At 43.4% G+C, this 16,236-nt stretch overlaps 1 protein-coding gene and 1 non-coding gene across 2 annotated transcripts in view; one reads left to right on the forward strand and one right to left on the reverse strand.

Moving 5' to 3' along the window:
• The window catches only part of LOC126203120 (putative fatty acyl-CoA reductase CG5065), a 272,413-nt gene that overhangs the window by 204,832 nt on the left and 51,345 nt on the right, over nucleotides 1–16,236 (forward strand). The window contains exon 7 of the mRNA XM_049937367.1: nucleotides 10,481–10,673. Within this exon, the coding sequence (XP_049793324.1) occupies nucleotides 10,481–10,673 (193 nt within the window). The remainder of the gene's footprint in view (nucleotides 1–10,480; nucleotides 10,674–16,236) is intronic.
• Nucleotides 12,693–12,809, reverse strand: LOC126204709 (U5 spliceosomal RNA). Its single transcript, XR_007540517.1, has one exon. It is a non-coding gene; the product is annotated as a U5 spliceosomal RNA (small nuclear RNA).

A 16,236-nucleotide genomic window follows, 5' to 3' on the forward strand; every position in this document is an offset into this window, starting at 1 on the left:
AACGACGCTATCCTAAAACGGCGGCAAGGCAATTGTAGAACACCGCGGGCCATAGATGACAGAGGTGATGTGTAGATGTGCACAGGTGAATAGACGTGCAACTGACGCGCAACTAACGCCCAAACCAACCAAGGAGCTACCAACAGTGTCTCCTCAACGACCGTTCAGCAAATGATGCTGCGTACGGGCCTCCATAGCAGGCGCCTTGTTCATGCTGCCAAGCTGACCGCTACGTATCAGCGACGAAGGCTTGAATTTGCACGCCAATACCGCAACGGGACGTAGACGGCCGTTGTTATGTACGGAGTGAAACGTCTGAAAGCTAACACCCTGCTACAATCGTCGGAAGGGTCCAGCCCGCAGGACGGAGCGTTGAGCTCACGGGAATGATTTCTTGACGTTTCCCTGGTGATCTCGTTATTCTGGAAGGCACAGTGGATCTATACAAGTATGCAACTAGCCTTGCGGACCGTGCCCACCCCTACATGCAGTTTGTTTATCCTCTGCACGATGACATCTACCAACACGACAATGCATAATGTTACATGGCTCACAGTGTACGTGAGTGGTTCGAAGAGCACAGGATGAGTTTACCGTACTCCCGTCACCATGAAACTCCCATGTTTTAGACCCAGTCGAGAATCTGTGGGATCTCCTCGTACATGCAGTTTGCGTCATGGATCCCCCACCGAGAAACCTGCCGCAGCTGGCCACGACACTAGAGTCGGCATGGCTCCATATCCCTATTGGTACCACGCAGAACCTCACTGACTCTCTTCTTGAAGGTCTCGCAGCAGTCCGCAATGCAGAAGGTGGATACTCAGACTTCTGACAAGTTTGTTCACATAATGTGACTGGACAGTGAGCGTATAAGGTGTCCCTCCTACCAGAGGAAATGCGTGATGCGTCTGACGTGTCTTAGCAAGAAGAGGGAGGGAGAGACAGAGAGAGAGAGAGGGGGGGGGGGGGGGAGAGAGAGACTTCGATGGACAACAGACGCTGCCACAGCTACAAAAATAAACAAACGTCAATCGCATTCTGTGCGATATTAAACAAAGAAAACGAGGTGAATGTAGTTTCTTAATAACATGAAAATGATAAAATATTGTGTGTCAATGCAGCATGCCAAAAAAATCCAATAACTGTGTCTAGAAGAAAACATTAAAATAAATCGCAGTCAAAAAACATGAGTAGTAAATGTAATTTTAAACATGGGAGTTGGTTATGATCTCGTTTAAGAGATTTGTAAGCAAAACCACAATTGTTACCATGATCACCAAAGGTGCTTTAAATAAACGCGAAACATATTTTCCAAATAAGACTTTATTACCATCGAAAAAGACGGACTAACTCTCATGTTACTGGAAACATCTTGTCCTCTACGTCAATGATCTTATTATTCCACCCTTTTATTTTGATAGAGCTTCAATCGCAATTAATAATTTTGCAAGACTGCTGGTTTCGTCTTATTGTAGCCGTCATCAGATCTATTTATTTCAGCGTGTTCTCCCTATCACCAATAAATAATATGGCCTTTGTCTTACAGCAAACTAACCCTGCAAATATGGTTGTTGCATATCATATTAACTAACAGATGCAATACCAGAAACAAGCTCACTGCGTAAAGGCAGTAGTTAAACCACTGTAATAACCCATAGGCGCTTTCACAAAAATTGCAGCATTGTGACGAATCATTAATACATTTGGAAGCATTTATGGGTTATTACGGCGGTTTAACTGGCGTATTATTCATGGTTCGCTTGTTATTACGCAGCAAGCATGTTTTCGGTATTGCACCTATCACTTAATATGATATACAACACCCATATTTTCAGGGTTATCTTGCCGTAAGACAACAATAACATAATTTATTATGTGTTGTGCACAACAGTCTAGAAATATAAAAAATAAATTTAAAAAGTTTAAACACCTTCCTTCGTGCCACCTCCCAGACTTAAACATGATGGCACGCTGGTTTCTTCTGTACTACTGGTTCTATCATAAGTGGAATATTATTACACAAGTCCGCTAGATTTTTAATGGTCCGCTCACAGTATACTATACCTCATAACCTTTGAACAGTAGTTTGCATATTATGCGTTACAACAAGATTTGGCAAATGCTAATTTTTCACTGTTTATCTTGAGCCGTATATTATATACACACTCATCTGTTGTATTTCTATCCTTATACTCCGTATGTATTGTGTGTTGCATTTTATTTTATATACTGATGTTTATCACTGCAAAACTGGTACATGCAAAACACCTTTCCTAGCACTTTGCGTGTAGCTCTTTGTTGATGTTGTTGTGGTCTTCAGTCCTGAGACTGGTTTGATGCAGCTCTCCATGCTACTCTATCTTGTGCAAGCTTATTCATCTCCCAGTACCCACTGCAACCTACATCCTTCTGATTCTGTTTAGTGTATTCAACTCTTGGTCTCCCTCTACGATTTTTACCCTACACGCTGCCCTCCAATACTAAATTGGTGATCCCTTGATGCCTCAGAACACGTCCTACCAATCGATCCCTTCTTCTAGTTGTGCCACAAACTTCTCCTCTCCCCAATCCTATTCAATACCTCCTCATTAGTTATGTGATCTACCCATCTAATCTTCAGCATTCCTCTGTAGCACCACATTTCGAAAGCTTCTATTCTCTTCTTGTCCAAACTAGTTATCGTCCATGTTTCACTTCCATACATGGCTACGCTCCATACAAATACTTTCAAAAACGACTTCCTGACACTTAAATCTATACTCGATGTTAACAAATTTCTCTTCTTCAGAAACGCTTTCCTTGCCATTGCCAGTCTACATTTTATATCTTCTCTACGTCGACCATCATCAGTTTTTTTGCTCCCCAAATAGCAAAACTCCTTTACTACTTTAAGTGTCTCATATCCTAATCTAATTCCCTCAACGTCACCCGACTTAATCCGACTACATTCCATTATCCTCGTTTTGCTTTTGTTGATGTTCATCTTATATTCTCCTTTCGAGACACTATTCACTCCGTTCAACTGCTCTTCTACTGACAGAATTACAATGTCATCGTCGAACCTTAAAGTTTTTATTTCTTCTCCATGGATTTTAATACCTACTCCGAATTTTTCTTTTGCTTCCTTTACTGCTTGCTCAATATACAGATTGAATAGCATCTGGGATAGGCTACAACCCTGTCTCACTCCCTTCCCAACCACTGCTTCCCTTTCATGCCCCTCGACTCCTATAACTGCCATCTGGTTTCTGTACAAATTGTAAATAGCCTCTCGCTTCCTGTATTTTACCCCTGCCACCTTCAGAATTTGAAAGAGAGTATTCCAGTCAACATTGTCAAAACCTTTCTCTAAGTCTACAAATGCTAGAAATGTAGGTTTGCCTTTCCTTAATCTAGCTTCTAAGATAAGTCGTAGAGTCAGTATTGCCTCAAGTGTTCCAATATTTCTACGGTATCCAAACTGATCTTCCCCGAGGTCGGCTTCTACCAGTTTTTCCATTCGTCTGTAATGAATTCGCGTTACTATTTTGCATCCGTGACGTATTAAACTGATAGTTCGGTAATTTTCACATCTGTCAGCACCTGCTTTCTTTGGGGTGGAATTATTATTTTCTTCTTGAAGTCTGACGGTATTTCTCCTATCTCATACATCTTGCTCACCAGATGGTAGAGTTTTGTCAGGACTGGCTCTCCCAAAGCTGTCGGTAGTTCTAATGGAATGTTGTCTACTCCCTGGGCCTTATTTCGACTCAGGTCTTTCAGTGCTCTGTCAAATTCTTCACGCAATATCGTATCTCCCATTTCATCTTCATCTACATCATCTTCCATTTCCATAATATTGTCTTCAAGTACATCGCCCTTGTATAGACCCTCTATATACTCCTTCCACCTTTCTGCTTTCCCTTCTTTGCTTAGAACTGGGTTTCCATCTGAGCTCTTGATATTCATGCAAGTGGTTATCTTATCTCCAAAGGTCTCTTTAATTTTCCTGTAGGCAGTATCCATCTTACCCCTAGTGAGACAAGCCTCTACATCCTTACATTTGTCCTCTAGCCATCCCTGCTTAGCCATTTTGCACTTCCTGTCGATCTCATTTTTGAGAAGTTTGTATTCCTTTTTGCCTGCTTCATTTACTGCATTTTTATATTTTCTCCTTTCATCGATTAAATTCAGTATTTCTTCTGTTACCCAAGGATTTCTACAAGCCCTCGTCTTTTTACCTACTTGATCGTCTGCTGCCTTCACTACTTCATCTCTCAAAGCTACCCATTCTTCTTCTACTGTATTTCTTTCCCCTATTCCTGTCAATTGTTCCCTTATGCTCTCCCTTAAACTCTGTACAACCTCTGGTTTAGTCAGTTTATCCGGGTCCCATCTCCTTAAATGCCCACCTTTTTTCAGTTTCTTCAGTTTTAATCTACCATTCATAACCAATAGATTGCCGTCAGAGTCCACATCTGCCCCTGGAAATGTCTTACAATTTAAAACCTGGTTCCTAAATCTCTGTCTTACCATTATATAATCTATCTGAAACCTTCCATTATCTCCAGGCTTCTTTCATGTATACAACCTTCTTTTATGATTCTGGAACCAAGTATTAGCTATGATTAAGTTGTGCTCTGTGCAAAATTCTATCAGGCGGCTTCCTCTATCTTTTCTTAGCCCCAATCCATATTCACCTACTACGTTTCCTTCTCTCCCTTTTCCTACTACCGAATTCCAGTCACCCATGACTATTAAATTTTCGTCTCCCTTCACTATCTGAATAATTTCTTTTATTTCATCATACATTTCTTCAATTTCTTCATCATCTGCAGAGCTAGTTGGCATATAAACTTGTACTACTGTAGTAGGTGTGGGCTTCGTGTCTATCTCGCCCACAATAATGCGTTCACTATGCTGTTTGTAGTAGCTTACCCGCACTACTATTTTTTTATTCATTATTAAATCGACTCCTGCATTACCCCTATTTGACTTTGTATTTATAACCCTGTAGTCACCTGACCATAAGTCTTTTTCCTCCTGCCACCGAACTTCACTAATTCCCACTATATCTATATCTAACTTTAACCTATCCATTTCCCTTTTTAAATTTTCTAACCTACCTGCCCGATTAAGGGATCTGACATTCCACGCTCCGATCCTTAGAACGCCAGTTTTCTTTCTCCTGATAACGACGTCGTCCTGAGTAGTCCCCGCCCGGAGATCCGAATTGGGGACTATTTTACCTCCGGAATATTTTACCCAAGAGGACGCCATCATCATTTAACCATATAGTAAAGCTGCATGCCTTCGGGAAAAATTACGGCTGTAGTTTCCCCTTGCTTTCAGCCGTTCGCAGTACCAGCACAGCAAGGCCGTTTTGGTTAGTGTTAGAAGGCCAGATCAGTCAATCATCCAAACTGTTGCCCCTGCAACTACTGAAAAGGCTGCTGCCCCTCTTCAGGAACGACACGTTTGTCTGGCCTCTCAACAGATATCCCTCCGTTGTGGTTGGACCTACGGTACGGCTATCTGTATCGTTGACGCACGCAAGCCTCCCCACCAACGGCAAGGTCCATGGTTCATGGGAGGGGGGGGGGGGCTCTTTAAATTTTGTTTTTTCTTATGGTTGGAATACCAGTATACCGATTATAACGTTTTTATATACATGAATTTCACCTACATGATCACTTGTTTTAATTACCTTTTTATGCTTTGGCGACATCTTGCGGTGATAATTTTCGCCAGTCTACTTGTACTAGACGGATATCTGTTAGATAATAAACTGGGTGTGTAATAGATATAATATAACATTATATGTGATTTAAATCTACATTGTATCAGTCGGTGTGTTAGTACTTCGGCATTTCAAAACATATAATTGTCATAAACGCCGTATAGTAGTGCCATCTGGCGGACTTTGTACCTAATAGAGTGTACTTCGATGTGTACATTGAATCAGTTTGCGCTCAAATATCATCAAGTAATGTAGACCATATACTTTGAATCCGTGTTTGACGAATTCATTTTCTTTTTACCTGAGAATGTTACACATGTTTTAGTGAGTTCTACTTCCCTTCGTTTTTTTTTTTTATTCTATGCATTTTATCAAGGTTTTCTCATCGAGTGTTTGCTTCTTCTGTTCTTACGGACAAATGGGGGACATTAGAGCACCCGTCGTATAGTCCCGGTCTCTTCCCATGCGAGTATCACGCCTTCGGTACCTTAAAAAAGACCTTCTAGGTTCGACGATTACCCTTGCACAAGGGCGTGCAGCAAGCACTTACGAACTTCTTCACGCAGGGGACATGGTGTTTCACGAAACGGGTATCTTCAGCCTGGTGCGTCAGTGGGATGATTGGCTCAATGCTAACGACTATTTGACATGATAAGCATACAGATTGTACGACATTCGAACGGAAACTTTCTGATCGCCCTTACAGTTAAAAGAGGGAGTAACTCAGCCACAAATTCAGTGAAGAATCAGATAGCTATTGCATCGGCACATGTAGCTATGTTCAGTTTTAACAATTCAAGCTGTCACTCAACACCGCTGACACTAATATCTATTTCATTCATCTTTTGAGTAGTACAAGGTTTAAATTGAGTCGTGGATTCCCCGTTGAAAAGGAACTTTTGAAAACGGAACGAAGGGCGTAGTCCTATTTGAACGCACGCAAGATAGGAGAGTTTCGTCAATTTTTCGAGTAAAATAAAATGATCACATAAAACAAATAGTGGGAAAAGCAGGCGCCAGGTTGAGATTCATAGGAAGAATTCTAAGAAAATGTGACTCATCGACGAAAGAAGTAGCTTACAAAACGCTTGTTCGTCCGATTCTTGAGTATTGCTCATCAGTATGGGACCCTTACCAGGTTGGATTAATAGAAGAGATAGACATGATCCAGCGAAAAGCAGCGCGATTCGTCATGGGGACATTTAGTCAGCGCGAGAGCGTTACGGAGATGCTGAACAAGCTCCAGTGGCAGACACTTCAAGAAAGGCGTTACGCAATACGGAGAGGTTTATTATCGAAATTACGAGAGAGCACATTCCGGGAAGAGATGGGCAACATATTACTACCGCCCACATATATCTCGCGTAATGATCACAACGAAAAGATCCGAGAAATTAGAGCAAATACGGAGACTTACAAGCAGTCGTTCTTCCCACGCACAATTCGTGAATGGAACAGGGAAGGGGGGATCAGATAGTGGTACAATACGTACCCTCCGCCACACACCGTAAGGTGGCTCGCGGAGTATAGATGTAGATGTAGATGTAGAAGGCAGTGCTTAATCGGATGTTATAATTTTATTCACTACTCTTCTGTCTTTAAGAACTCATTTTTGTGTCAACATCGGACGCTCCCTGTAACCGCTGCACCAGGCGAAAGAGTCCTTTGCAGCCGGAAAATTGATCATCGGCAGGAAATGCCGAAGCCTTCCTTCTGGAACTAAAAAACTAATGTTGTACAATTCACTTTCTAACAAAATGTTTGTTTTCGAAATATGTCATTTTCTTCGCATACAATATCGAGACTAAACCGTGCACCGAAATAGCTTTTGAAGATATCGCAAAATTACTTCGTAATCAGACTGAAAATTCAGTTTAGAATGCCGTCATCAATGGGGAATCAATATCAAATGTATAGTCAATTTGAAAAACATAATTTCGAGAAAACGCATTTAGACTTGGGTTACATTTTTATGGTTAAGGTGAACATATTCTCTAGTCAGCTATACAGTTATCCTTTCAGATCCAAAAGGAGGTCCTCCTCCAACCGTCTTCACGGCCACGGTGATCCTGCCGTTCTCTTTGGCAGCTTATGTCGTGCGCTGCTCTGCTCGCTCGGGATGCTTTTGTGCAGAAGTTGTAACAGGGACCGATCTCAAGTTCGAGGTCTTTAATAATTTACATAATCCAACGGCCTTGCCACATCAGTAACACCGGTTCCCGCCCGATCATCGAGGTCAACCAACGTTGGGAAAATAATTTGTGGTAAGTTCTGTGGGACCAAACTGCTGAGGCCATCGGTCCGTAGGCTTACACACTACGTAACCTAACTCAAACTAAGGACAACACAGACTCCCATGCTCAAGGGAGGACTCGAACCTCCGACGGGGGCAGCCGCGCCAACCGTGTCAAGGCGCCCAAGACCGCACTGCTACCCCGGGCGGCCCAACGTTGGGTCCGGCCTGAGGAAAACAGAGCGCCGCTGGTTTGAAGGACATACAAGTCGCCAAAGCCGGCCGCGGTGGTCTCGCGGTTCTAGGCGCTCAGTCAGGAACTGCGCGGCTGCTACGGTCGCAGGTTCGAATCCTGCCTCGGGCATGGATGTGTGTGATGTCCTTAGGTTAGTTAGGTTTAATTAGTTCTAAGTTCTAGGGGACTGATGACCACAGATGTTAAGTCCCATAGTGCTCAGAGCCATTTGAACCATTTGAAGTCGTCAAAGTGGCGGCCAATAGAGAGACTTGCACCAGGCCGTGATGCCACACGACGTTCTTTTTTTCTTTATTTCCGTAATTCCTGTAACGCCGTGGTTGAAATCGTATGTTGCCACATTAGTCATGGAGTCGACTGTTTTTTCCCCATTATGAATGGTTTTCGGAGACGCTTTTTCACAAATCGCCTAGTAGAGTGTGCGCAATGTCTTCGCTTATGTTGTTCCAAAACCCACATCATTTCTTGTTTCACCAGCTATGGATTATCCTTAAAAATTACGTTCTTCCATCGAAAAAGTGTGAAATTAATGTTTTAACATGGTAGATATTGAATTTTACATAATAATCATATGGCAGAACACTCCCCTCTTTGTGCGCTATCATTTGTCAAAATCTGATTTCGATATCTCAAACCGTTTATGAAAATACATGAAGAGTGTGTGGTTCAAATGACTCAGAGCACTATGAGACTTAACTTCTGAGGTCATCAGTCCCCTAGAACTTAGCACTACTTAAACCTAACTAACCTAAGGACATCACACTTATCCATGTCCGAAGCAGGATTCGAACCTGCGACAGTAGCGGTCACGCGGTTCCAGACTCTAGCGCCTAGAACCGCTCGGCCACTCCAGCCGGCAAGAGTGTGTGGGATATTTCGTTCTGTCTGGACCGCTGGCACGCTGAATCGCAAATGAGTGTACTAGGTCAGATCAATTTTCTGGAGACTGGTGAATAATAGAGACCTCCACCCGAGTCTAAAGAAAAGTTGAGTGTGTTAACCAGCCTACCATAGCCGAACGGTCTAACGCGCTGCTTCCCGAGTGGGAAGATGTGCGGTACCTGGCACGAATCCGACCGGCGGATTAGTGTCGAGCTCCCGTGTGCCGGCCAGCCTGTGGATGATTTTTAAGGCGGTTTTACATCTGCCTCAGCGAATGCGGGCTGGTTCCCCTTATTCCGCCTCAGTTACACTATGTCGCCGATTGGTTCGCAAACACTGTCTCCACGTACGCGTGCACCATAATTACTCTACCGCACAAGCATTTGGGGTTAGACTCGTCTGGTATGAGACGTTCCCAGGGAGAGGTGGGGGGAGGGTGGAGGGAGAGGGGAGGGGAGCGCACAATAACCCTGGGTTCGGTGTGGGGCGGCGGTGGGGTGGGTGGACTGCTGTGGCCTGTTGAGGGGCTGTAAACGATTGAGGACTACGGCGGGACGAAGCCTCTCCGTCGTTTGTAGGTCCCTGGTTTAATACATAAATGTTATCTTAATTTAATACGCAGCAAACTCAAAGCGACCCTCATTTTGTGAATTTCGCGTAGTGCCTTACTTAAACGGAAACATCACAGTAACTATGACCACTAACGAAACGACGGGCATGTCGTCAAGAAGCTGATATAAAAGCCATAAGCACCGCAAACTTTTTTTTAACCAAATTGTTTCTGTAAAATCGTCTGAGAATGATTGCAGAGCGCGCGCCTCGATTATATCGTCGCCGATCGGCCGAGAGCGTGCAATGTCGGCTTCCCCAACCGAACAAACGAAAACTGTTTACTACGTATCGGCCACCGTACCCTGCGCGGACTCTGACTCGACAACGCGGTTACTAGCGAACTTGGGAAGAACACTATAATGAAGTAGACATCACAGGGAATAGTTTGAGCACTCCGTCTTCAGGCCACGAGTGGCCTACCGGGACCATCCGACCGCCGTGTCATCCTCAGGGGAGGATGCAGATAGGAGGGGCGTGGGGTCAGAACACCGCTCTTCCGGTCGTTATGATGGTATTTGCGACCGAAGCCGCTACTATTCGGTCGAGTAGCTCCTCAATTGGCATCACGAGGCTGAGTGCATGGCGGCCTGGATGGTCACCCATCCAAGTGCCGACCACGCCCGACAGCGCTTAACTTCGGTGATCTCAGGGGAACCGGTGTATCCACGCGGCAAGGCCGTTGCCCACAGGGAATAGTTTGAGCGAAACAAAATCAGTTTTTCGACATTTTCAGAGAGGGCTATCGCTGAGGTTATGTTGTCGGTGCTTGTGTGCGCAGTGACGGCGGCGTGGAAGGAGCCGATCCCCGGCTGGGTGGACAACCTGAACGGGCCGACGGGTCTGCTGGCGGGCGCGGGCAAGGGCGTGCTGCGCACCATCCTGTGCCACCGCGACATGGTGGCCGACTTGGTGCCCGTCGACGTCGCCATCAACCTGCTCATCGCCGTTGCCTGGTACACCGCCACGCAGAGGTAACGCACGCCCGCCGGTCGGCCTCGGCGCCTGGCACTGCGGTGGTTTTCATAAGAAACTAAAACTAAACAAACCGTGAAGGCCCAACGGTGCTGGCCCGCCGCAATGTCATCCTCAGCCCACAGGTGTCACTGGATGCGGATGCGGAGGGGCATGTGGTCAGCACACCGCTGTCCCGGCCGTACGTCAGCTTACGAGACCGGAGCCGCTACTTCTCGATCAAGTGGCTCCTCAGTTTGCGTTACAGGGGCTGAGTGCACCCCGCTTGTCAACAGTGCTCGGCAGACCGGACGGTCACCTATCCAAGCGCTAGCCCAACCCGACAGCGCTTAACTTATGTGATCTGACGGGTACACGCTTACCTCAAATCAGCAACGTCATCCTTTTAGGGATTAGTCTCTTCGGCCTGATCTGGCCTCAATCCGTTTTTGTCTTGGTCTTTCTGGTTTTCTTCAGCCAATAGGTCTGTAACATTTGCTTCATCCTTCGTTCTCAAATCAGACAGAATGTAAATAATATCGAATATTCATAAGAAAGTCCCACAACGTGTTAACAACGCAAACACGAACAAAAAATTGCATGTGACAGAATGCGAAACCACAGCTTTTGTCTTGAGAGCTTATATCGTCGATGCGTTATTAAATGCCATATAATTATAGAGGTGACGTGTCTGTGATATATTTTCAATGCCTTGAAATGGCATATGAAACATCCCCTTTGAAAAATTAATGAATTACTATGCTGATAAACCTCTTACGTATTTGATTTTCAAACAGCTGAGCAGAACTGAACGTACTCACACATTTCTCTCTTTACTTATTCCGATCAACACTAAACTGACACACAATATTTTTAGCGCACCGCAATCTGACTTTCAATAAACCCTACAAAAGAATGGCCCTGACTAACAATAACCTATACCTTTCACAATCACTTACCTCACAAAAATCTTCGTTACTCGAACTACGGCAATACAGCGAGCGCCAGTACTGCCAGCCGAATAAAAGATTCTAACTACTGAAGGCACTAACTACTGATAGGCATAGTTAGCAAATGAAAGATTTTGATAGACAACAGACAATGTATTTACCTTAATAACGTTCAAAAGTCATCATATATCTATCAGTTCACGACATCCAGTCTTACAAATTTACTCTCTCTGATGGACACACGTCCAGATCATCCGCTCTCAAAACTCCGCCATCTCGTTCCCCACATCCACCACTGCTGGCGGCTCACCTCCAACCGCGCAACGCTACGCGCTGTTAACAGCCAACTGCCCAACACTACAATGGCGAATATTACTCCAACAATGCAAACCAACCCCAGACTTCACACAGCACAGTCAGTGATTTTCATATAGAGCGCTACATGGGATTACCAACATAAAAACCTAAACAGCCTACTTACAAATTGTTCGAAAATGTAACACACCGGGTATAATTTTGATCACTTCTTGGTACAATTATGGTCGTTGACATCTTCCACATGAAAAGTGCTTTTCCCCTGGGGCACCGACGGAAAATTCGCGGTACCAGACATTACATTTTTGGAAGGGAATTCAGTCATCCTTTGCCGAAGATTCCGTACTATAATAATTCAAGAAACAAAATCCACAATTATTCTCGTTGTTTGCTGGCGATTTGAAGCTTTTAATACTTCTTTCATCATTACTCATAGATGTAGAGTTCTGTTTATTGTACTTGTTGCATTTGTTTATTTCTCTCTTTGTTCCTGGTTGAAAAGGATTTTTCATACTTCATATATCTATCAGTTCATGACATCCAGTCTCACAAATTTACTGTCTCTGATGGACACACGTCCAGATCATCCGCTCTCAAAACTCCGCCATCTCGTTCCCCACATCCACCACTGCTGGCGGATCACCTCCAACGGCGCAACGGCTACGCACTGTTAACATTCAGCTGTCCAACACTACAATAGCAAATTCCAACAATGCAAACCAGCCAAAGACTACACACAGCACAGTCAGTGATTTTCATACAGAGCCTAATTACATAACAGCATGCCGAGAACTTGGAAAAATTGGTTATAGACTCATTTAGTATTCCCCTCCACGGAAATCTTTAGTAAAAGGCGAAAGATTTGTTCGGTTTGAAGTGAAACCTGCCTACATGTCAAGAGTCAGTACCTTCTTTCCGTTGGAAGGACAACAGTACTTCTTCAAGACTGCATGGAAATCCACTACTTCCGTGTGCATTTTCTTTTATTGATCAGACTTTGTGCAGTGTAATTACTACTGTGATGAATGATCAGGACTGTCTTTATGAGAACAATTTTTGCTTTTGACCAACAGAGTATCAATAAGTGTGTGCATTTGATATCTTTGTTATTGTAATTATGATTTTTTTTTCAAATCTGTATTGGGCATTGCCCAAAACAATTTGTAAAATTTTTTTTGTGGGGAGCATGGGAGCTATGTAACTAAGCTGTTTAGGTTTTTATGCTGGTAACGCCACGTAGCGCTCCGTATGAAAATCACTGACTGTGCTGGGTGCTGTCTGTGGCTGGTTTGCATTGTTGGAATATTTGCTATTGTAGTGTTGGGCAGTTGGATGTGAACAGCGCGTAGCGTTGCGCAGTTGGAGGTGAGCCGCCAGCAGTGGTGGATGTGGGGAGAAAGATGGCAGAATTTTGAGTGCGGACGATCTGGACGTGTGTCCATCAGAAAGAGTAAATTATATTGTGAACTGATGACTTTTGAACATTATTAAGGTAAATACATTGTTTGTTGTCTATCAAAATCTTTCATTTGCTAACTATGCCTATCAGTAGTTAGTGCCTTCAGTAGTTAGAATCTTTTATTTGGCTGGCAGTATTGGCGCTCGCTGTATTGCAGTAGTTCGAGTAACGAAGATTTTTGCGAGGTAGGTGATTCATGAAAGGTATAGGTTATTGTTAGTCAGGGCCATTCTTTTGTAGGGTTTATTGAAAGTCAGATTGCGTTGCGCTAAAAATATTGTGTGTCAGTTTAGTGTTGATCAGAATAAGTAAAGAGAGAAATGTGTGAGTACGTTCAGTTCTGCTCAGCTGTTTGAAAATCAAATAACGTAAGAAGTTTATCTGTACAGTAATTGACTAATTTTTCAAAGGGGATGTTTCACATACCGCAAATTGTAAAACAAGCGTTTTTCATGTTTGATTTGCTAATTATTGATGATAACAGCTCAGTCCAGAGAGAGCACTCTTATATTATGAAGGCATTAACCGTCGATAAATCATTATGTCACATTTTTACACTGAAGAGCCAAAGAAACTGGTACACCTGCCTAATGTCGTGTAGGACCCCGCGAGCACGCGGAAGTGCCGAATCCGGGTAGCGAGTATGCGTAACAAAACAGGTCGCAAACACACGAAAGTATACAATTTATTGTTAAACAACTGAAGAGTGGAAATTCGAAACGTATTTTCAGTTCTGTGGTGTTCTCAGTACTCTGTCGGATGTCCATAAACTTTTCCCAAGTACAAAATCAGAGAGGCAGTGCCTCCCTTTGGAGTTCGATTGCCAAGTCGTTGTTCTGCCAGACTGAAACAAAATTATTGAGCAAGCTAAAGCTGTGATCCCATTCCGCGCAATTCCACCGCATACAACAGACTTCTTTGATTGGAGATGTTGCTGAAACATTGTTCTCTATCTAGGCGTGTAATCTACAAACGCAGCATGATCAAAGAATTTAATACTCATCTGCATTAAATAGCTATTAAAAATTGCTGCTTTCAAACACGAGAATTCAAAATTGGATGATGTATACATGCTGTGCTTCATACGACCAGCCACATTTATCGCTTACAAAACAGAGAGACGTGTTGACAATGTTGCTATTAATTCCTCTACGGAGTAGGGAGCTCTACAGTAAAATATGAAATACCTGATTTGAAGAACAGGCGGATGTAAGACAGATTTTTTCCTTGAGTTTTCATAGTTCCTCAGTATTAATGACACTTGTAACAAGAACTTTCTGATTGGCACTTAGAATAAGTCAGGCCACTAGTGTGACACGTAGAACGTTCTTAATAAATTATTTATTTTCCAATTTGTATCATTGTTTTTTGCAGTTATGAAATAAGCAGCGCAATTCTATAGTATCAGAAAACTTTCTCAGTTTTTTGGAGACGTGTAAGTTATACGTGGAAGGAAATATATTGTTTTTTTGACTCTTACAAATATGAGATTTGGTATTTAGAACGTATGACATTTTCACTCAGTTACCTCCCATTTCTTTGTAGATCACTGAAGCAGCCTGCTACGATTACTTGAATCTTGTGTCATTAAAACAAAACAAAAATTCAATTTCAAAAGAGGATCAACAATTTAGTATTGTAGGGCATCGTGGAGGGTAAAAATAGTAGAGAGAGACGAAGAGATGAATACACTAAACAGATTCAAAAGGATGTAGTTTGCAGTAGGTACTGGGAGATGAAGGACCTTGCACAGGATAGAGTAGCATGGAGAGCTGCATCAAACCAGTCTCTGAACTGAAGACCACAACAAAAACATCTTCACTGTTGAAACAAAAATGGAGCATCCTAAAGCACAAGTCCATTTTATTGACAAGCATAGTGACAGGTATTCATCGTTGTAGGAGAGTACGATAACAAATTCAGAGCAAATGAAACACACGAGACAGTAAAAGGTGCTCAAACAGTCGTGTCAGTAGACAGTTACAGCGACGCACGCGTGCATTCTCGCATGCAAAGGGTAGGTGCCGAATGCGACAAATTGTCCGAAGCATCTTGCACCTTCTGTTGCTGTTCGGAAATGGTTCTTGCTGGCTCTGGAGAGCGAGTAAGTTCCCGCTTCACCATGTCCCGTACCTGTTCAGTTGTGGAGAGATCGAATATTCTTGTTAGCCAGGTCCGTTGTTGTTTACCATTAAGTTGTCGCAGCAGCCGTATGTGGACGTGCATTGTCCTGCTGAAAAACCACATCAACGTCCTGTCCAAGAAATGGCTGTAGCACGGGAACAGTAAATTTTGCAATGTAGCGGGCCCCGGTGACTTTACTCTGCAAAAACATCAAATGTGATCACGAGTTGTAACTGATGGGCCCCCACACCATAAAGCCTTCAGTGAGACCTGTGTGTTGTGAGGTAACGCGCGAGTTGTGGCGCCCTGAAACCACCCAATAGGCCGCCGAAGCAAGAGGGATCCAGCGGCCGCTTGGCTGGGAATTCCATGGTGACGCTGTGTCGATGAAAGAGACTTGTAAGCCGAGGGAGCCATAGATGGTGGACTTTGTGAAACCATCATGGCAGACATTTCACAGTTTGTATAGAAATTAATAGTAGCCAGATGAAACATACCTCAAAATTACTATTATTTGCACGACGATTCTGATGGTGTAATCAGATTTCAAATATCCTTATTAGTTTAAAGTTCAGTATCCGAAGGTAAATTATACAAGAAACACCCAGCAACGAATTTCCAAAATGTGAACGCTTCATACGATTTTGTCGATCGTCGTGTCTTTAGAAAGCTAGTAATGTCAACCTAAATTGGTATGAATTACAGGCATGTAACTTGAATAGTACATGAGTTATT

Source organism: Schistocerca nitens, chromosome 9 (assembly GCF_023898315.1).
Source record: "Schistocerca nitens isolate TAMUIC-IGC-003100 chromosome 9, iqSchNite1.1, whole genome shotgun sequence".
Lineage (NCBI taxonomy): Eukaryota > Metazoa > Arthropoda > Insecta > Orthoptera > Acrididae > Schistocerca > Schistocerca nitens.